This window comes from Electrophorus electricus, chromosome 21, assembly GCF_013358815.1.
Source record: "Electrophorus electricus isolate fEleEle1 chromosome 21, fEleEle1.pri, whole genome shotgun sequence".
NCBI classification, from domain to species: Eukaryota; Metazoa; Chordata; class Actinopteri; order Gymnotiformes; family Gymnotidae; genus Electrophorus; species Electrophorus electricus.
In genome coordinates this window covers 11260522-11283306 of record NC_049555.1, presented here as the reverse complement: position 1 = coordinate 11283306, position 22785 = coordinate 11260522, and the positions used below count along the sequence as shown (strand labels likewise).

The window sequence follows — 22785 nt, the reverse complement described above, 5'->3', positions numbered from 1 at the left end:
TAGAGCAAGTACCAAAACTATTGACACACATGCACACACCTCTACTAAAGTTTGAGCTAAGTGTGAAATTTCAGTTTGCTCTGCACAGCTGGAAACCCGGCAAATGAACAGCAGGGTCTGGATTGAATGCTGCCACGATTCTGTCTGGAAGAAAGCAGAACTCCATGTGTTTACTTCATCTGGCCTGATCAGAAGTGCCTGCTTCTCCTGTAAAGCTACATTTGCACTCATGAAATTATGAATTATGCAGTCAGATGGAGGTTATATTCTCACAACTCATTTTTTCTATAAACATTCATTTATTAGCTGTACAGTTATACACCATACAGTTATAGCCTTTGACTGTACTGCACATTTGTGGCCGAACACAGCAGCCATCCGTTCTTCAGTTTCTCATCAGTGGTCAGTGTGAGATCACAGGACTGCTGAGGGTTGGGTATATTTGGTGTGACAGGTCTCTCCCACCCCAGCAGTGACATTGACCCATGTGACAAGAACACACAGAGCCACTAAGGCACAGCTTCACTCTTACACAGCACATTTGGTGGGTTTTGTACTGTGGACATGCATCAGCTGCAGAAGTACATATGAACATAGAAATGGTATGTTTTGGGTCTTCTGCTTCGTATACATAACTATTATTACTGCAAATATGTGCATTTGTGGAACTCTGGTACTCTCACACTTTTATTGATATATGCAAAAACAACTTGAATGCTTATAGTGCCCCCTTATGGAATTCAGCTTGCTAAACATGAGTGAGTGAATTTACTTATTTAAAAACTTGCAGAAACACCCATGATACACCCATACACTTTACTTTTCCCACAACAGGTCAAGGTTATGGTTGTGTTGAGAATATTATTGGCCCACTATTCAAATAATACTGGGTCAGCAGTACTCCTGTAGTCACAAAATGACCAAGAATGAATGGACACCCTGACTATGAGGGTGACTGACAACTAGCACATGCCAACAGCTGGACTACAGGCAGTGATTGTACACCTTTCAAAATGAGCCACATTATCCTCCAAAAGGTGAATGATTCAATTCTGGTATGGTTATTTTGTATAAAATGTTACTAAAATTAATTTTAGTACCTCAAAAATATATAGCAACATTATTGGCTCCCTTGTTTTTATGGTGTAGCTTTAACTACACTTGAACTACAGTAAGTCTTTGTCTAGTTCTTCATAAGGACAACTACACTAAGTGGTGTGTAGTAAAGATATTGACATGAAATCTTCACATACTAAATCTTCATGTACTATTTATGTATTTATGACGTTGTGGACTGATTATTCTTGAAGTTTATTATTATTATTTATAAGATTATTATTCATCCTCACACATTTCCCAAAACTGAATTATGTAAAATTACAATTTTGTTTTCTTTAATCTTTTCATGATTATGATTTACTCAGCTGTGAAGGATAATGAAAGAACACATGGGACTGTTCATATATATATATATATATATAATTTTTAAAAATTTATTGTTTGCTTGCTTTGAGCTTTGGTGTAGCTCACAAAAGCATCCATTAAACACTGCTAACATAGTACAGAGTCTCCCTAAGCATAAGCTCAGGCTTCACAAACACAAACACACACAACGTTGCCTTTACAGCCTGTTCATGACGTTTCTGTTTATGATCATGTGTTACAGTGCAAATCGATCACACAATAAAAATGAACATTCACTTGAATAGAAATGGTTGGAAAACAGACAAGTATTTTGCAAAATGGAAGTATGCACATTTCTACCTATATATTAAAAATTTCACTTTAGCATGCAAGGCAAGCAAAACTTGTGGTTTTAAACAAACTGTTTCCATTTAAGTGAATTAGGAATTGTTTCTTAGCCAGATAATCAGTGTGACTGTGGTTACTTCTGCTAAAAGCATAAAATTCTGTTTGCATAAAAAACTCCACAGAGAATTGGAAATCCCAGCAATGCCTAACCTTCATTTTACACCTTTTTTAAAGGATTGTGACACCAAAAAAAGCAGGTGCAATCTCAGCAAGGGAAGTCTTAGTCAAAGTAGTGGTCAACAGTATTAGCATACACATGCAAACTGCTCATGCACAAAACGGAAAAGCAAAAGCAAAAAGTTGTAAGCTAAAGTTGCATGCAGTTTTAGGACTTTGAAACTAGACGGTGATGGTCAGGGATCTGCACTTTTTGTCATTTTTGACACTTATCAGCTAATTGTAGAATGGATGCAATCCTAATTGACTATGGTCTAGGATTTACCTATGAGCATGTTGAAAATGTCATCTCGATGATTTTAAATTCCTCCTGACACCAATTTCAGTGTACAGGTCTGATTGGGGATCACTGATGCTACACGTATACACTTCTTTTGTTGCCCAAACTGTTAATTTGGTTTACAATATTATCTGTTATTATGCTTTTGTACTTGTATCATATTTTCTTCACCTTAAAAAATGACCAAACTAGAGAAATTACAGAAACACAGAGTGTAAAAAAGACAGAACAGGACCACAAGGTATCCCTGCAAGAGTTCACAACAGTGGGTTAAAGGAAAGGGTTTACTTGGGTGTGACCCACGCCCAACTAAGTGCTTTCCTTGACCACACACATGGACAGACATAGACCAGTGACTTGGTTCAGTCTACAGCACTTTATCCAGCTTCCGTAGCTGTGACTCATTGTGGGGGAGCTCTGGATACACCAAGAATCCGGTGAAGGTGATGTATTTGGCATGGTTACTGTAGGCTCCAAATCCATCCCTTTGGTGACTATAGAGCCACACTGTGTCCCCTTTTTTCAGCGGCAGCATCAGACTCTGACTCTGTAAGGCCTTTTCAGTGTCGCTGTCATCATAGATCATGGCCTGCACCTCTAGGTGGTTCTTCATCAGCTTCACTGACAGAGTCTTGTGGGGTAGCTTGCCGGCATTAAACGAGAAGTAGTAGGCACCGGGCACACGGCATGTGAAGACGCCACCACTCACATTGAAGTCGCTGCCGATGTTGACGAATTCCGTGTCGAATGTTATTGGCTTGTGCTCTGGGTAGGCTCTGTCCACTCCCACGATACTCTGGGTGCGACCTACTGAGAAAGCAGACCTCTGTTCATCCTCTTCCTCCTCCTCCTCTTCCTCAGCCCTCCTCTCCTCTTTAATTTCCTCATTTTTCTTTTCTGTATTTGCAGCCTCCTCATGGCCTGCCTGCTTGGGGGTATGGACCTGGTTCTCCTCAGAAGTTCCTTTTCTCTCCGGTTCCTGGAAGGTGTAGACATCTGGGTAGATCAGGTATCCACTGAATGTGGTATAGTGGCCTGTGTTACTGTAGATTGCGTAATGTGGGTCACCGTGTAGGCGGAGCCAGACGGTGTCTCCGAAATCGAGCTGCAGCATGGCGCTCTGACTCTGAACCTTGCGCTCGGAGCCAGCGTTCTCGTCGTAGATAATTGCCTGCACCTCATTGCGGTTCTTCATCAGCATTACAGAGAGGTCGCGGTGTGGGAACTTCCCCACCGTAAAGGAAAAGTAGTACGCTCCGGGAATGCGACAGCGGAACAGGCCTGTTTTCGGATCAAAGTCACCACCGATGTTCACATAGGTCTTGTCAAAGGTGACGACCATCTTGGGGCCACCCTCCATGCTGCTAGTGCGGGCGACGGAAAAGGCAGAGCGCAGCTCTGTTGAGTCAGACATGCGTGCGAAAGCCCAAGAAGCTGCCAAGTGACACAATATGCATAACAGCAAGGGCCTGGCACCTGGTAACATCATTCCTGCAGGAAGACAAGAGAAATATGTCCAGGTCAGGAGCATAGGAACACATTCACCAAAGGTGTGGAATGGAGAATTAAATGAGTTTAATAAGATGACTTAATTCCATTAAACCAAGATTCAGTTAAAATATTGTCTCAAAATTTCTGTACTTGAAATTAATTTGTGACAAAATATTTGGCAAAATATTTGGGTTTCAAAAGATTTTTGCACTTTTGGTACATGTATTTGATGCTCGAATGTAATGAAGTAATGGATTTTGTTACATTCATGAAAGGTTTACTTTTATTATCATACTAATGAACATATAAACTATAGAATTTCAGTAGGTAGATCCTAACATGCACATAACAAACTCTTTTTTTCTGTTGGTTATTGCATGAAAAAAGCAGTACTATCGATAAACTACTAACAGAGAGACACATACAATGTTGTGTCAGCTGTGTTTTAGAATGACAAAAGTGACCATAAATGTGGAATCTGGTCAATTTAATGTCACCTAATTTCACCTAAATTCGTTCAACTTTCCTGTGAAGCACTAGAGCTGAAAAAAGAAGCAGAAAATGACCGCACCTTTCACGCTTTCCCCCTCTTTCTCTCTCCCTCCCTCCACCTCTCTCTTTCTCTGTACAGATCTGCCTTCTACAAAACACTATCCTGGTTCTGTTTTCCCTGCTCCAACACAGGTGATTCAACTCTGATCAACTAATTACCTAAATCAGGTGTTAGATCAGGGGAAACATTAGAATAAACAGTCTGTTTCATTTATCTTTATTAAAGACTTTTACTTTTAGGGCTTAGTGTAAGGGCTGGCTGTACAGACAAATAGTGTGCTTTCTCTCATTAATAATAATTATTATGTAGGCAAGTACCAGTAGGAGGCAGGATCAAAACTGAATATATCACTGCCTTTGGTGTGTGTACTACAATGAGAAGACTAATAACAGGCTCAGACTCCATTGCCTGCAGAGAGGCACTTAATAAGATGCAGAGTGAATCAGAGCAACACAGGGTAACAGAAACTGACTCAACACCACAGTGTAATTTCAGCACACAGGATAACAGAAACTGACTCGACACCACAGTGTAATTTCAGCACACAGGATAACAGAAACTGACTCGACACCACAGTGTAATTTCAGCATACAGGATAACAGAAACTGACTCGACACCACACTGTAATTTCAGCACACAGGTTAACAGAAACTGAATCGACACCTCAGTGTAAATTTAACTGATTCTCAGATTTTCATGACTTCTTAAATGTTTATTCCTATAAACACACAACATAAATAATGCAATATAAGTAATGCAATATTAAAAATGCATATAGATTCAAAACGTGTTTCATATAGTTTCATATGGACTACTTTCCATACAGAGTCATGTCTTTAAAATTTTGGATGGTACAGCCTATCTCCAACGCCTTTTGTCTTTGTAGAGCAGATAAGCTTGTAGAATGTTCTAAAATGTTTTCCAAAATCACAGTGTATTGTACAAGATATTTAATATGTTTAATATTTAATGATACATTTTAACAATAAAATGCTCTCCTTTTAAGCCAGGAGACCATTAGAGGTATGTTTAAGGTATGTACCTGATGCTTTCCTAGTAATCTGTCATAGAGACCAAGAAGGTCTATTGTAAAACAGCAGTCCATAAGTGATTTTATGAAATAGTAGGGGCTAGTGATTATGTCTCACCACTTAAATTTGCACATGTAAGCTGCACCTGAGTCTGAGCATGAGCCAGCCACTCTTCTGCTACCGCTCTGTTTTTTGAGGGTCATTTAGTATTCCCACGGCTCCGCTACAAAGAGAGCCATAAGGCAATAACCAAGTGCCGCCTCCAGTCCACACACAGAGAGAAGGAGAGAACGAATCTCTCTCCAGAACATGTGAGAGAAATATGAATAATAATGGGAAACGGGATTTCCCATAATGAGATCTCCAGAGACGCCAGAAAAACTGAATTTATGTTTTACTGATTTCAAAGTGAGCAGAGCTTACTCTAAAAATAGAGAGGACTCACTGCCTCTCTCACAGTGATGAGTTATGTTTTGACTAAATTAACAAGATACTCACAATTGGCATAGCAATGTATAATATAATAATAATGAAATGCAACTTTTAGCTGGTATCTTCCTGCTTGCTTCCAGATCATCAATATTACATTAAATTCATTACATTTATTATAACCCTAAAGTTCAAGTGTGTGTATATGTGTACGTAAGGGAGTAACTGCACAATACAGTAGTGAGAGACATAGAATTTGTAAAAATTTCAGTCAATGGTTCCTCATCATCTGTGCATATATATATATATATATATATATATATATATATATATATATATATATATAGATAGATAGATAGATAGATAGATAGATAGATAGATAGAGATGAGTCAACATCAAGGGAATAAGTCAGTACCAAGAGAACAAGGGAAGAGTAGACAGACTGACCTATAAACTATCTGCTGTTAAGACTAAAGAATTCCCTTGGTATTAACAAATCATCCTACAAATACAATAGTAGCTGACATTACACTTAAACACTTCAGAATCCTCCAGGACGATGCAGAGACCGCATCCTTTTTTAAGGATCCACTAATCTCCTACAGATGAGACAAAAACATCAACTACATGCTCATCAAGACTGGAATAAATGATCATTCACATAATGTCTGTGGTACTGTAGCCTGCAACCTCTCTAGATGTGCTACATGTACATTTATTAACACAGTCGCTAAAATAACTGGCACAAAAGGATCAGTTATCATCACCCATTCCTCCTCATGCATCACTGTGGGAGTTGTCTACTTGTAAGAAATGTAATCAGCTTTATATTGGCGAAACGAAGCGAAGGCTTGCTCATCGGTTTGTTAAACACCTTCAGACCATCAGAATTAAGGATTTGTTGTTTCCAGTGGTAAGGCATTTTAATACTAATGGACACTGCACTAATGACATATTGTATACATTGCCAGTTGTTGCTATAGCAACAATGAAATCAGGAAACTCAAAGAAAAATAACTGATCTACACTGTTGCAACTTTAGAACCCCATGGAATGAATGATATGATTTCAACATCTACTTTTTCATATATAAAGTGACTCCTCCTGCTACTATTTCAGAAGCACTTTCCTTGCACAGCTGATGAAGGATCTCTGTCCAAAATGTTCTGTTTCTCTGGAAACTCTGTGTACTTCACAATTTTGAATATCTCTACATCTCTTACTACAGTACACTGCAGTTACTCACCTGGAATCTTATATATTTCATCCAATTATGAGGAAAAAACTGCATTCAAAAACACTGCTGCATCTTTTGTGCATTCATTGTTTGACAGGCTAATCTATTCAAATCAGCATGCAGCTTTCATCTCCCAAAGCATGAGCCCAGGTGTATGTCCTGGGTCTCTGAAAAACAGAGAACTAAATGAAAGGAGACAGACAATGGCAGAGCAGTCACACGTAGAAATCAAAGAGAAGCATTTTCACCTGGTCCATGTTTTTGATGAGAATCTGTATTATAAAATTAAATAGGAGAAGAAATATTTCAGCAGCTGGGTGAAACCAGTTATTTGAATCAAGTTTAACCTGGAGTATGTGTCAAAGCAACTAAGTGGAAAAAACATGATAATTGCTTAGATCTACATTAAAATGCAAGAAATTGTGTGCTTTAACCCAAACGTAGCAGGATTGATGATTTGGAGTATCTTGAAAACAGGAAAGATGCTAGAGTGCTTTGGATTTATAAATGACCAAGATAGATAAGGAAACCAGCTGTCACTTAAATCACAGGCACCTAGGAGACAGCACCTCTGTAATACTTGAGTGTTCAGCAAAAGTGAAGTAATGACGCATACTGTCCTATTGTATAATGGTGTAATGCACATACTCTCCATACAGCTCAGGAGGATGCAGTAAATTTCATGCTCTTGGAGCAAAGTGACCCCATGTGCCAAACTGGGTGGAAAAAAGAGTGAATAATTCCCTTTGAACATATCAATTGAACTGATATTTTGGGTTCCCAGTATTTCCCGTTTTTCCCCAATTTTTCCCCATTTTTAGCGATGAGCCCTCTGTGAATGCAGTCTACTTCTGCTTGACTTTTCACTTGAGTAACTACCATGAAGGACTTCCTGAATAATAAAATATCACACATTCACACATTTGCTAAAGCCTCCAGGATATTCTCCCACGGGCAGATGAAGCTTAGTCTAGGCCGAATTATTTGGATAGCAGTCTGCATTGAAAAGGACTATCTGTGTCCAGACAACTGGACACCAGCATTTAAGCCCTTTGATCAAGGGCTGTGTGAATTACTATTTAGACCACACATCACACCAGGGTTTTAGGTAATGTTTGAACCCAAGTGCATGTTGTAGGAAAGCCTCGAAATACTGTATGTCAGAAAATCTATTTCAGAGCATTAAAGGGAGAGAGAGGAATGCACTATATGAACATGTGGCATGCCAGATAAGACCTCTTCAATCTTAAAATACTTGCCCTTAGGCCAGAGAGCTTACTTTATTATCATATCAATGAAGGGCATGATTACACCGAAATCTCTTTTACACCTCCGCCCCCACACACACACCCACACCCACATACACACATTTGAACACACTAACATGTTCTTCCCAAGTATGATACAAAATAACCAGTAAAATATATACACTATAGAAATAGTAGCTTTAACAGTATGGTGGTCCATTACTGTTGCTAGGGTTAACACATTGATGTATTCCTGTGTTAATGCATTCCTGGTGACTCAACAGGTATAACAGCGATAGCCAGTGTAGCGACACACTACCAAAACATTTATTCCTCTACATATGCCACATCTGCTTTTATGAGCACGGTCCTGCACTCTGTTAATGGCAGGAGACAGAGACAAAGACAGGTTTGAGCTGACCTGCAAGATAAAAGGTGTGCAGAGTTCTGCTGTGAGCACTGCACTTAGACGACATACTCCAGAGTTATGTTCTCTCCCTCTCTCTCTCTCTCTCTCTCTCTCTCTCTCTCTCTCTCTCTCTCTCTTTCTTTCTCTTTTCCACATCTCTTTCTCTGTCTCACCTCTGTGTCTTTCTGTGTGGCTCTCCAACAGCTCTTAGTCTTATTTGGCAGGTGCCACTGAACCACTCAGGCAGATACTGGCACACATGCTGAACCTGACAGGCTGAGTCTGAACAACCCTGCCTTCTGTAAGACAGAGCAATAGGAAACAAAGGCAAATAAGATTTTTCTCTCATTATATTGACAGGTTAATGAGCCCCTGTTGTTTAGCTATCAGAAGCATCTGTTTTAGAGTGCTAGCTGATGATACATTCAGTGAAATGGAACAAAGATGGCAAAATGGGAAAGGCTGATTATGCAATTAAAGAATTTTAAAAAGAATTTTAGTATTAATAAACTCCCTGGACCCTACAACTGACAATATAAACATGCTAGAAAGAGCAGCAGCAGATGTGACATGATCCTAGAGAAGTACACTTTTAACTGATTAAAATATGAATTCGATTTAGTAAGATGGAGAAAGGTGTAAAATAATTGAAATAATAAGGTGACAATAAGGTGATAATCACTATACTAATATAAATCTAAATTCAGCAACAAATCTTTTGGTTTTCTCTACATATTTAAGGAAGTTAATAAATGAACAAACAAACAAAAAATTAATTATTTAAATACTTTTATAGCATTTTATGAGATAGATGAAAGAAATTCTAAATTTTACCTGCAATTTTCGTTTTATAATTAAGTGGTGTACTATTCTCTGTTAAACATTTCTTTCAGGAATTTGAAGCACTTGTGTTGAATTGGACTTTGAAGATTCCCCAGCTGTAGTAACTGGGTAAAGCATCATCTGTCACAGGCCTAATGACCCATTGTGAGGAGACACAGATGCGGATATTCTTCTGTTAAGGATACAACACTGTTACTGCTATTAAAATACTGGTGCAAATATAATCCTGTTATGGAGTTTGTCAAAAAATTGGCCAACCTACTTCTGTTATGTTCCTAAATCAAAAAACACAACACCCTCACTGCTGTTAGATAATATAATACTGTTACTGGTGCTACAATCAGAATCCGCTTTCATTATGAGCCTATATACTGCCAAGGTTCATCTGAGATCTGATTTCCAGTGTGTTCACGTTAGACTTATTTAAATAAGCATATTTTGTAAGTAATATTTTATCAACCCGCACAAGCCAGTATTTTGTAATGCTGCAGTCATATCCCTATTACACTGTCTTAATATCCATCCCATCACAAAAGACACCAGCCCACTTATACCAAATGTCAGTGACTGATCCTGACAGTGTGCTATAATAAACAAACTCTCAAATATGACATTGCACAAATTGGCCACTATCTCATTAAGAGAGAAGGGAGACAGGGTGCTGTTGCCACCAGTTGTTACGGGGCCCAGCATTCAGTCTGCTGTCTGCTCGCTCACATCACAGAGTTGAGTTCTTAGCACTCCCTCCTGAGTGTGTTGACAAATCTGCGGTGCCCATGACAGGCAACGTTTTCATTTGCATTGGCTGAGACGGTTCAGCGCTCGCTGCTTCTTCAGCGTGACAGGTAAAGCCTCTACTACTGTGCTGGTACTCTGCTCTGAAGAGAACTAGGAAGACTCATTAAAAAATGGGAGTGTTATATGGTGGGAAACAATACCAGCTTCCAACCAGCTGGCATTTTTGCGTAACACTTAGTTTGTGCCATGTGGTATGAATGCACTTTTCAGAAGTGTCCTGTCATCTACTGAAGACTCTCAGGTGCCACACTTGTGACCTGATTAGGGTGTCATCTTCTTGAACTTTTTTCAGCATTAATATTTTTCACATAGCCACCCGTTATCCCACTAAACTCCACCCTTTAATTAGATTAAATGAATTTTGATGTATTAATTTGAGACTGCAATATACTTCTGTAATAGTATCTTTCCGTTTTGGCTGAAAAAAAAATATTAAGGTAAGTTCAGTTGTTAGCTCTAAAGAGGTTTTGTATCTGATTACACATTCTTGAAATTAACTGCTCACTGCAGGAGCAACTGGCCCTTTTCTAGGGAGAAAAATAATGATTCATTTCTAATTGTATTTAGTTATTTCCTCTGAACAAAACACACAACCATACGGCTGTGACTAAAACTGACTTAACTAATTATACTACGTTAAGAAATACTTTAAAAAAAAAAAACCCACAATGTTCACATACTGTATTACTGTAGCAAAAGCACTTGTAATGAGCTATTTCTATTAACACACAACACTGACCTCATGACAAAACCACATTAGGCTCATTATGAGCTGTAAGTGAGCCAAGAATGTAAGTATGTATTCTGTTATTTTTGTTATGGCTTAAAAAATACATAGTGAAAAACTGAACACATGTAGTTTGCTATTTGGATCACAAAGAATTAGAAATAGAGAGAAAGAGAGAGATGAGGGGGAGACGAAACAAAGGCTGAGAAACATATTACATACAGTAATTCTGCTCTACTTTCATCTCTGCCTTCTCAATCATGTCAGTAGATTCCTATCACATGTGTGATGTCATTATTAAGATGGGCATTAACCAAAAGGACAGAGATTTTACTATGCGGTAAAAAGATGTTATGCACAAAAAGGACCACTATTCCTTATTACAATTATAAGAGAACTGACAGTTTCTCATCCTAAACACAGATGTACACACACACACACACACACACACACACACACACACACACACACACACACACACACACACACACACACACAGTGTGGTTGACATTTGAGAAATTTTTCTTATCGATACTAATCCATATCTGATCATCATCAGAGAAACAAAGACTCTGGAATTCATCCATTCCTCTCTGTCTCTTTGAGGGGGAGAATGCAGATCGTGCAGATCCAGAGACAGAGAGTGTGTTCCCTGGCTTGGGTAAAATCAACCCCACGCGTGCTGTGTGTGAGTGTGAGTGTGCGTGCGTGCGTGCGTGTGTGTGTGTGTGTGTGTGTGTGTGTGTTTGTGTGTATATGTGTGTGTGTGTGTGTCCAAAGCCCTGCATCAAAAAGTCACAGTCTACCTCGTTTCATTCTCTCTACTACTAACATCAGCAACTAAGCAACGTTCAAGCAAAAGAGAGAGAGAGGGAATGAGAGAGAGATCCAGGAAAAGACTGCATGAAAGGGAGATATGGTGAGATACCAAAGAGGCAGAGACTGCAAACCAGTCTGAAAGATAAACAGATAAACAATTCAGCTGGCATCCTGTGACTGCTTTGTAGTTTGAATGAAATCTTAAAAAAAAAAACAACAACAAAAAAAACCATAGGTGCAGGTTCAGAAGCTGGTGAAGTGTGCAGATAACTGCTCTGATACTGATCCTGGATCAGAAAAGAGGCAAAGCAACAGTAGGCTGCAATATACACTAAATCAGATCAGAAAGGAACAGAGAGAAAGAGAGCTAGAGGGAAATCTAGACATCTAGAGATAGAAAATCTAGAGATAGCAAAATCAGATTCTTACCAAGGTCTGGTAGGGCAGAGCTGGTTATCGTAAAGTTCCCTTAATGGGTGTAGTGAAGGAGTGCCTCTCTCCTTCTCTCTCTTTCCTTCTCTGTGCGTGCCTAATCTCAACCTGCTGCTGATGTCTGGGAAGCTGCAGGCATAACGCACACTCGCACGCTCTTACATACACACACACAAGCGCAAGCTTTCACACTCATACACTCATTGGAGGATCTAAGAGCAATCGGGGGGCTATGGACTGGTCTAGGGGACTCTGGAGAGAGCGAGCTAAAGAAATGACGATGTGGGGCGACACCAGGGGGAATGTGGGAATGCGTAAAGTAGCAGATAGTAAAAGGATTTAAAGTTTTCTTTTGCAGACTGATGTGCCCCTGAATAGATCTGATAGATGCATGAGGTGAGACATGTTTGTTGCTTTTGTCACATGTATAATTTATTGCAAAAATCACTGGGTAAATATTTTGTTTCAGTTCTGAGTTAATTTGTGTACATTGTTACAGGAACCCTGGTGGCACTGCAGATAAGGAAGCATAAGGAAATCAATCCCTCCCAAACACATTTAGGCTGAGTGTATATCGTTAGCGTCATTTGCATTTTGAATGCAAAACACTGATTACTCTGATTTTATTTCCAGTGCAAGTTTAGCTGACTCCCGCAACTCCCAGCTTCATTTAAGGTCCTGCCATTGTTCCTGGAGCAGACGAAAGTGTAAGTGAGCACATGCTTTAGTTTCACAACTACAGTGATGGCAATTTCACACTGCTGCACATCATTCCAGTCATTATACCGAACCCCTGAGCAGAAGCATGTTAAAAGAGTCTCCGAAGGCAATACAGATGAGCCTACTGCAATTCACAATCGCAAACGGCTCATGCACTTCTTGTGTTGGAAAAGGTCAGCTGATTAACTTTCTCCTGGGGCATAGGCAGACAGATGCGGCAGGGTTTTTTAAGCGTTGTGTTGGGGTTGGCAAGTGGAAGTAATGAAACCTGACTTTCCTTTTTACAGATCAATGAGAGAAATCAAAAACATGGGGATTTAGTGGGGCGTACCGACCACCACTGGTGGCAATAACCTTAGTTTTACAGAAACGAGATGAAAAACTGCACTTAGTATATTTATTGACTAAGAATGGACCTTTTGTCAATTTTAGTACATATATTCTGTGTATTGGCTGTTATGGAATAAAAGCTTATTCAAAATCATCCCCCTCCTCCTTGTCAGAGCACCATATGGTCTGCTTCCTGCTCTCTCTGTTTCCAGCCATGCCCCTGTTCTGCCCATTCTGCTCTGGAACAGACTAAGCAGGTCGGCAAATATATTCTCATTTCATCTTTCCTCTCGCCTTGAATTTGGTAAATCTTTCATTTATCAATGGTAGAAATATACATTAAAATGTATGCAATGAATCAGGGCACAAACCCCTTTTTAAAAGGCCGCTAAAAAAAGCATTTTTTATGAATCTTTGTCTTAAGCTAAAAGGTTTCATTCATTTCCACAGCCCATTTTCTGCGAAGTATCTTAATCACCACTGCAAAAAATGTGCTGGCTTATCTTGTTAAGAGACCATCTGAGTGGTTGTTTCATCGATTGGTCCAGTGACTCAGCCATCTACCTTGCACACCATTACAGCACACGGGCTCCTTTGCATCAGATGTGCATCCAGATGCGGTTACCGTCTAATTGATCAGGACATGTTTGACCTTCATCAGCAAGTCTCATGGTTAAACCTCTTCCTACTTGATTGCCTTTCCGACTGAGCCATCAACAAGGGCCTGACACAGGCACTCTGCATGAAACAGAATGCTTTAAATCTTGCTCACGGCGATCGACTGGAGTGGTTGAGACTCAGTGACAGTGAGCAGCAAGACCCTATTCTAATGGATCCTGGGCCATAGGCTGGAGGAATTTAGAAGTTATTTCCTAGAAGCTTTCACGGATGACTCCTTAATCCAAATTCAGCTCCTGGGTGAGCTGTTTTCTTGGACAGGTGTCTCTACAGTGATATTGCTCTTTAGAAACACACACACACACACACACACACACACACACACACACACACACACACACACACACACACACACACACACACACACACACACACAGTGACATATAACAACTGATTTTTTAGCTGAATTTAAATACCTATAATTTGTGTTAGAATAATACAAAGTTATTTGGAAATGCCATTAATGTTAGAAATAAATGTAAATACGTTGAGGGCTGCACACAGAAATGGGTGAGTTGTAAATCTCTTTACACATTGATTTTTGCCTGCCATGTTCTGGTTTTCTATAGTTACATAGACAAGAAAGAATGGATATTGGATTCCTTCTTAGGAATGCAATGCTTATGTTACATAATACGTAGTGCTCATGCACTATATGTAATGTAGTAAAATCGTAACCACTGACAAGTTTCAATCAGCTGTTCAAAAGAACAACTGATATGATAATTCAACACTGTTTAAGATATCAATACATTTCTAAAACATTTTGGAGCATCTTGTACTTGAAATAGAACATAAAAGCATACCTTTGTAGGGTTCATAAGCTTCTTATGAGTGTCTTTGCTGCAATGTATGCATGGCGGAGGGTGGCATAAGCATGGCTATTTTTAGATTGTTTGCATCTTCTTACATAAATACACATGTACACATGTGCATACAGTCACACACATGCACATACAAGGACAGGCGTGCACACACTCCTTCTTAAGGAGCAATAGCATGTCCAATTTTCTACACGGAGTCACACTGAACACACAGCGGGCTCCTGCCATCTGATTATTTATTTGGGCAAAATTGTATTTTCACATATGATTTTTAACTGGGCATATAATGACATCACTGTATGGGATTAATATATTAATGGTATAATAATCATGATTTTATTGAGCAATACAGCGAACAATCAAAAGCACACTCACTTCAAGAACAATACATCTTGGAACCTATGTCAATCCTAGCTAGCATATGCATGAATAAAGAATGCATAAGGTGGCCAGGTTTAGAGGGGACAGTTTGGTTTTTCTGGTCCCTGTCCTACAAATGGCAGTACACCTGGACAGGCATCATTTGTCATCCTTCTGGAGTGAACTGAACTGCTAGTTGCTTTCCAATTTTCACTATTACTTCAGTATGTCACTGGGTTACATACATGTCAAAGCAGATACTTTGTATTTCATTGGTTTAACAGCTCGCCTCGTATCCCATCTACCGGCTAACTGCAGAAAGTCTTTGCTAGGATGTTGGCATACCAAAAAGGAAAGCACATCTTTTCCTTTCAAAATTTAGGAAAGATTAATTTCACAGCTTCTGTACAGTATGACAGACTTAAATACTGCAAGAAGGTGCCAAGTTTTGGTAGAACATAGATCAGCTCTGGTAGCTAGCTATCTAGCTAGCTTCTGGTTTTAATTTTATTTCTTGTAGTGTCATATTCCCATCCCTTGTATGTCATCCTTTTGGGAGTATGATGTTCTCCTGTTAGGGGTTGTTAAAGTAGCCTCCCTAGGACTGGATCTGTAGTCAATGTGCACTATAGTGGGAATATCTCTTTTTACGGGTAATTGAAAGATGTATTACTCATCTGTATCCAACCGTGACAATTACGTGCTGTATCAGGAGACTGATCTAACAATCAAGTTTATGCATAGATGGAGTAGTGGAGATAATAACATTGCGAAGTCAGACCTACTGTGGTGTAATTCTTCCTGAGACAATCAGAGGAGCAAATAGCAATGCAGTCTAAACGCATATTAGTTTAAAACACACCACTTTTTTTTTTTTTTTTATTTAAAGATTTTGTTTGTGATAATAACACAATTATTATGATAATTTAATTATGAGAATTTACAATTGTGCCATGCCTCTGTTAACCCTGTTAACAGATGAAGTTTATGGGCCAGCTATTTCTGAATCACAGTTCTTTCATCTTTGAAATCTATCTAATGGAGCATCTGCATATCCCACATGACAAAATGTGACAGCTTTAACAGCAAGGATATAAAGAGAGTGAAAAGTCATCGCTGGCCTGTGATCAATTATTAGCAGCCACAGATCAAGGGTGCCATTTTATAAATCTATAGTCATAAACACCCAGAAAAGATTGAATTTTAATGGATTTGTGGGGCACTTGGATTTTAACAAAGGTCTGAACCTAAATGCTGCTTGGCTGCTTAGCTGTACTATGGTGCGTGCTGACATTAGAACAGACATTTTTGTTGAGATCTTTAACAGTGCTAGTTGCACAGTAACCTGTGTCTAGTAGCCTGGGCAAACTAACTGGGCAACATGTATTTGTGAGTACATGCTTGGCTCTTAACAAGCTGTGCTGAGATGTCAAGTGCCAAGTTCCCAGCTGTGTGACATCCATGACAAGATTGTGTGTGTATGTGTGTGTTTGTGTTATTGCAAGAAGCACAGAAGGAACATTGACGAATCCCTCAGGTTATGAGATGTTGATGGATCCAATTTCTTGGATTGCTGGATTGTTATATAATTTTCTCTCTTTTTAACCCCCCCCCCCACACACACACTAAACTCCTCATCTTCCAGGTCTTTCTGTCTTACTGTTTACCTACTCCAAGGAGAAGAGAGACAATAAAAGAAAAAAGAGAGTAGGACATATGAAATAGATTTACACTCTCTAGCTAACTTTACCTCCGCACTGAATGTGGTGGTGTGTTTGGTACTGTTTGTGTTTGTTACTTCCTGTGTGTTTACGTTTGAGCTGTGCTGCGTGTCTCTCCAACACTGTGCTAATTATCTTACTCATAGTTGTTTATTGGTGCATCTATTCCTGTTTATTTGATCTGGCTTACTGGCTGTCAGTCGTCATGCAGGAATTTATGTGCAGGAGCATATTCAGTGTCTCACCAGAATGAAAGGATTCCGAACATGTCTGTATCTGGCCTTGAATTTGTGATGCTGTGTGAACATCAACAAGAGGCATTTTTAATCCTTGGCTACAAATGTTACCACAGAGAAATGGATGAGCATAAATTTAAAACAACAATAAAAACAATGGGGAATTTTAAACATGAGGTAATTCCAATGGACATGTGGATAATATGATATTTCCCTGTCCTGTTCTGAGAACAAAACAAAGACCTGTCGCCATCAACAAGCTTTTACGAGTGTGTCGTCTAAAAGGCATGGCAGCAGCTTCCAGGCCAAAGGGAGCCTTCGGTTGTGCCGACGTGTTCCCAAACAGAGAGTCTGGAGGCATGAGAGCATCACGAGCATTTGCTTGTGCCCTGCACTGATGCTCTCACTGATAAATCACCATCTGCCACAGTGAGAAGGAGGGAGCGAGGAAGGGAGGGCGAGAGATAAAGAGCAAAAGAATGAGTGAGGGAGCGAGAGATGGAGCAAGAAAGGGGACCGGAGCAGTGTCAGGCCTGGGGGAGTTCTCAAATCCATTCTCACCTCCCAAGGAGCTTAGAGACAGATGGGGGGTTGGGGGGAGGGAGGATGGAAGGGAGGCAGAATCCAACGATCTGGCAAGCGGGGCAGCTCAGGAGGTGGTGTGCATCGAGGCAGTTGCCAGGATGATTGAGTTTCCATGGCTGATTTTGCGTGCGCTTCTGTCTATTTTTGCTGTGAGTGCTGAACAGAAGTGGGGGAAAAGTGAAAAATCAGGTGCGTTAGAGAGTCAAGGGTTGTAAATAGGATCGAGTTATCAAACTGATGCCTGTGTGTGTGTGTGTGTGTGTACTTCGTTCTACTGTCATTGTAGAAACATAGATAGGAGAGGAAAAGGCTTGGGCTAATTTTTCTGTGCTTGCAGGAGGAAAACAAACGCAGCTTTAATCTGAAAAAATAAACTAAAACAAAAACATTTAAGGGTGAAAGGTGAGAGTTAGCTTTTGGTTTAGGTGTAAGTAAAACAGGATGGAGCCACACTAACACATGAGCCAGTGGAAAACCCCTGAAACATATTAACATAAGTGGGTAAACTGCTGTGTGTTTGTTTATACTCTAACCCATTTTTCTTCTCTTTATCCTTTACTGCATGTAAATGGTAAAAGATGAAATCACTCATCTTAGTAACTACCTACCTACTAACCAGCCTAAAAATCTCTATGATAAATATTAGAAAACAAAGTGTTTTAACTGGTCATACTTTCATTGCGAGAGTTCCTTTCACCAACTCTACACTGTAGCCACAGAGTAGTTTTTTTTTATATTTAAGCGGCATAAGTCAGCGTTAAAAGAAGCTTTACTATTTTGTGTAGTTCCAGAAAGACATAGCATGTGCCTCTTTCTAAAGATGGTATCAGTGCATCGGTAGTGGGAGGACATGTCATTCTGTAGATAAAATCAGACTAGAGGATCCTTTGCTTCCATATCTCTCCTTTTCCCCTGTACGTGGGCTGTTGCTAAGAAACCGAATGTCTACCACATACTACCTCACACATCCTCAGTGCGCACCAGTTTCACACCCTCTGCCTAGAAAGAGCGTTACCTTCCCTCCGCACCACACACACACACACACACACACGCACACACACACACATACAAAACCATGTACCCCCCCCACCCCCAGTTTCCCTCATATCTCTCAAGGTTGTGTGCTCCACGATGATGATCACCATATACTTCACTGTGCATCACAGCTAACTGGATTTAAACAGTACTGTTATCGACTGAAATGCAGTTAATCTATAATGTTAGAATTTAATGGTTTATTATTGTAAATAATCTATAAAATGTAAATGTAAATGATTATTTCTATAGGAATGCTACTGTAAGATTCAGCAAAGACTTCTGAATTTAAAAATATCTCTGCCATAGAATAATCATCATCCATATTGTCTTCCAACTATGCTTAAAATAAGTTACACATTACACACAGTGCCTTATTCCCAGTGCAGTATGGGTTGTCTCCCCAATGACAATAAAATGTAAGCGGGCACACAGGCACTCTGCTATCAGCATCTTGTCAAACTACTAGCCAGGCAACACTGTTGAATGCTACAATATGAGCAAAGGAGAATGTTAAGCAATCAGACCTGACAGGTGTATATATCATGTTGATAAGGCTGGAGGACAGCATGCAGTGAAAACTTTGCCATATATGTCCTTGGGCACTACTGGTTATGGACGGACAAAATACCCTTCAAGAAATATTGTGATTAATTACTATACCTACAGTATGTTTCCAGTTTTTAATTTTTTGGTCAGTTTAATTTTAAATGTCATATCCCCAACATGTTTCATTCACCTCTTGGTAAGATGCATTAGTCAAGATACCTGAACTCAAAATAAAATGAAAACCTTTGACCAATTGCAAATTTTAGGCAGCTTCCATTCAAACAGAGTGTGTTTTAAGAGTTCATAGATTACTAAACATTAGTAGCAGTCCACGTGGAGCTGTAGCCAGACCAGCTTTTTGTTTTGTTCTTGTACAACATGTATGTGCACCAGGAAAAGATAAACATGCATGTGAACTAGGAAAAGTGGGTTGTTCAAGGGTCTTGCAGGACTACACTGAGAACTTCTGGAATACTCACCCTAATCTACATAACTGAAAAGATGCTCAAGATGCTCTCAATGGATGCTTGAAGAGAACACTGGTGTCCTGCCCACGCTGGATGACTGGCAGTTCAGATGGCAGGACATGTCACCACATGACAGTATAAGCTGCTACCCAAAGAGAGTCACTTTGTTCTGGGTTCAGACTTGATGCGAAGCAGGGTCTTAGACACAATGGGACATTATTAAAGCACTGATCATCTGATGTTGGGGTCATTTTGGGTGAAATAGTCTGCTAATGACAGTAGATCCACTTCCAGCACATCAGGCTGTATCAGTAATCCATTAACAATCAGAAAGTTTGATTATGATCTTCTATGTCACAGGCATACAGAAGTGGTTGGCGATGATGTCGGGTGTGTAGACTTTGACTTAACCAGACTTGGGACACTTGAACCACAGGAGGTATAGAATGCTACTTGTCCTAATCAAGGTCTCCAATCAGCTCAAGCTCATAAAATCTGAAACTAACACAGAACTGATGATGTATTCTCTACATTCAAAAACATTTAAATGCAAACATCTCATATAAACATTTCAGTAAGACCTGTATTCAGTGAAAAAAACACAGTCCTGCTACTCTGTAGTAAGGGATATAAGAGATATAAATGGAAAATGATGTTATGCTATCATTGTATCATTTAAAGGAGTGAATGTTCACACATATATATATATATATATATATATATATATATATATATATATATATATAGTATAGGAGCTTTTATGAGTAAAATCTCATTTAGAAATGTGTAAAATATCGAACAATTGCACTTATGGTACTTAGTATTGTGCTTAGTATAGTACTTCAGGTAGTGTAGTTTTGCATCTGTAAAGGTGTGTGTGGGTGGGGGTGGGGGTAATTACTGAGGGTTTAATTACTGATGTCTCTGTCAGCTCTCTCAAGCTGGTCTCCCACAGACTCTGCTCGGTAGAAGAGCTGTCTGAGTGTTAATGCTTTGGTCTGTGACTGTGTACCAACTCTGAGGCTGACAAAACATCATTAATTAAAAAATAGTGAATATCAATGATAATAAGATGTATTGCATTATATTTTGCAATGAAATGTTTATATCTCAGTCTAAAGTCTATGACTATATGAGCTATATGAGATATGACATTAACACAGAAAACAAAAACCACATGGTGAAATGCATAACAGAGTAAAATGTAATGTATTGAATGAATTACAGTGATATTGGTCTTTTATCTTGTTCATGTATGAGCATGTGCACATGCATTTTTGCATATCTTGCACACACTTCCTTAGCTCTGAAAGAGTAAACCAACAGCTGGGGCTGCAGATCTCCAGTCAGCATTAACATGAACATGACAGTCAGTGACCTGTAGGAGGAGCCGGTATCCATTACTGTATAGCCAATGTAAAAAACGAGGGTTACAAGGCTGAAATAAAACTTGAAAGGTATCCCTAGATTAGATGAGAGTCCAGTTGTATCGATCATCTGCAATAACAATAACCACAACTTTTCATAACAAATGGATACATACTAATGGACTGGGCAGTCTTACAAGAGGTATGCCTTAAACTTACATTTACATTTTGGCATTTAGCAGATGGCAAACTCTCTAATAAGTACAACAGCCTGATAAGAGTAAAAGAGGAGAATTGATAAGGTGATCAGTTGGATTTGTAAAGGAGTTTCGTTGCATCTCTCTGCTCTCTCTGCTGGTCTGCAGGGCAGCTACTTGTCCGGATATTACCAGAACTGAACAGCAGACCTTTCATTTTGGAGCCAGAAATGTTGATCTTACTTTAAGTGAAAAGAGGATTTGCAATGTTTGTGTGAAATCAAACAGTTTAGGAATAAATATTGGTAGTGCTCTAGGACAAACCTTCGGCTTTCTGCTGTTTTTAAACCTGGAGAAGCCTTCTTACCATCAACTGCTCACTTAAATGTTATTACAAACCGGTATTAATTCTTTCTTTCCATGGAGCTTGAACTGGGAAATTGCATTAATGTTTTGATTGTTTTAGCTATTACAGTGTGATACACTGTCAAGTTTGCTTTTTTTTTGAAAATGTGAAGTTTGTTATGCTTGTTTACGTGATGCTCTTTTACAGGGCTGTGGCTTTGTGCTAAATCTGTGGATTTTATCATTCATGCCCTTCTTGAGGAGAATACAAAAGGGAATATGTCAGTTCAGTTGCGAGAGTGTCAGAATTTTAAAAGCAAAAACATAGGAATCTATTTCCAAAAAGAGACTGCAAACATGTCAGTGGATTATATCCTCACACTACCCAGCAGAACAGGTACTTAGCATATAAGCCATAATGGGAAATTAAATATCACAGGACTGGTGATATGTCCAGTAATGTTATACACAATTTCTGGATCTATTGCTATGCGCTGGAACTAAAATCTTCAGGTAGATGGTAGATCTTCAGGAGTTGGGAAGATGGTAGATTTTCAGGAGTTGAGCAACCATGCTCTAGATCATAATGCATAGCCTACCAGCCTACTCCACCATGTTTCTCCTAGTTTTAACCCCAGGGAAACTAAGACAATTTAGGACACTTAAGTTCTATATCATATAGAATAGACCCACTACCCATATGAAGACAGATACACACACAATCACTGCCATCTTTGTTAGGACTACCGTACTAATGCTGGGTGAAAGCCAAATTGCTCTCAGAGCAAACTTAATTCCTTGTGGCATGGATTCAAGGTGTTGGAAACTTTTATTTGGTCTTGGTCCATGTTGACATGATTGCACATTGTAATTGCTGCAAATTTGTCACCTGCAAACATATGCTGCGAATGTGTTTGCAGCTGAGAAAAGAAAGAGAAAACCAGTTGTGGCTCTACTGAGACACCTAGGTATTTGCAGCTCAGGAAATACATTTGCTCATTGCGGGTATGTAATGTAGTACATAGAATATGCCCTTGGTATATTTTATTATGATACATAAAATATTCCTACCTATGTTTCATAGT

General features: G+C 39.3%; 1 protein-coding gene across 1 annotated transcript; it reads right to left on the bottom strand.

Annotated features, from left to right (window-relative positions):
- Positions 1–1463: 1463 nt before the first annotated feature.
- On the bottom strand, positions 1464–12441 carry c1qtnf4 (C1q and TNF related 4). The gene is made up of 2 exons (XM_027008923.2): positions 12284–12441; positions 1464–3760 (listed from the first exon to the last, which is right to left on the bottom strand). Exon 2 carries the CDS (start codon positions 3756–3758, stop codon positions 2637–2639), a length of 1122 nt encoding a protein of 373 aa, XP_026864724.2. The 5' UTR covers positions 3759–3760; positions 12284–12441; the 3' UTR covers positions 1464–2636.
- Positions 12442–22785: the final 10344 nt, after the last annotated feature.

Bases quoted from the DNA above. Each gene is read 5' to 3' on its own strand.
- c1qtnf4 (XM_027008923.2), bottom strand. From the start codon at position 3,758: ATGATGTTACCAGGTGCCAGGCCCTTGCTGTTATGCATATTGTGTCAC.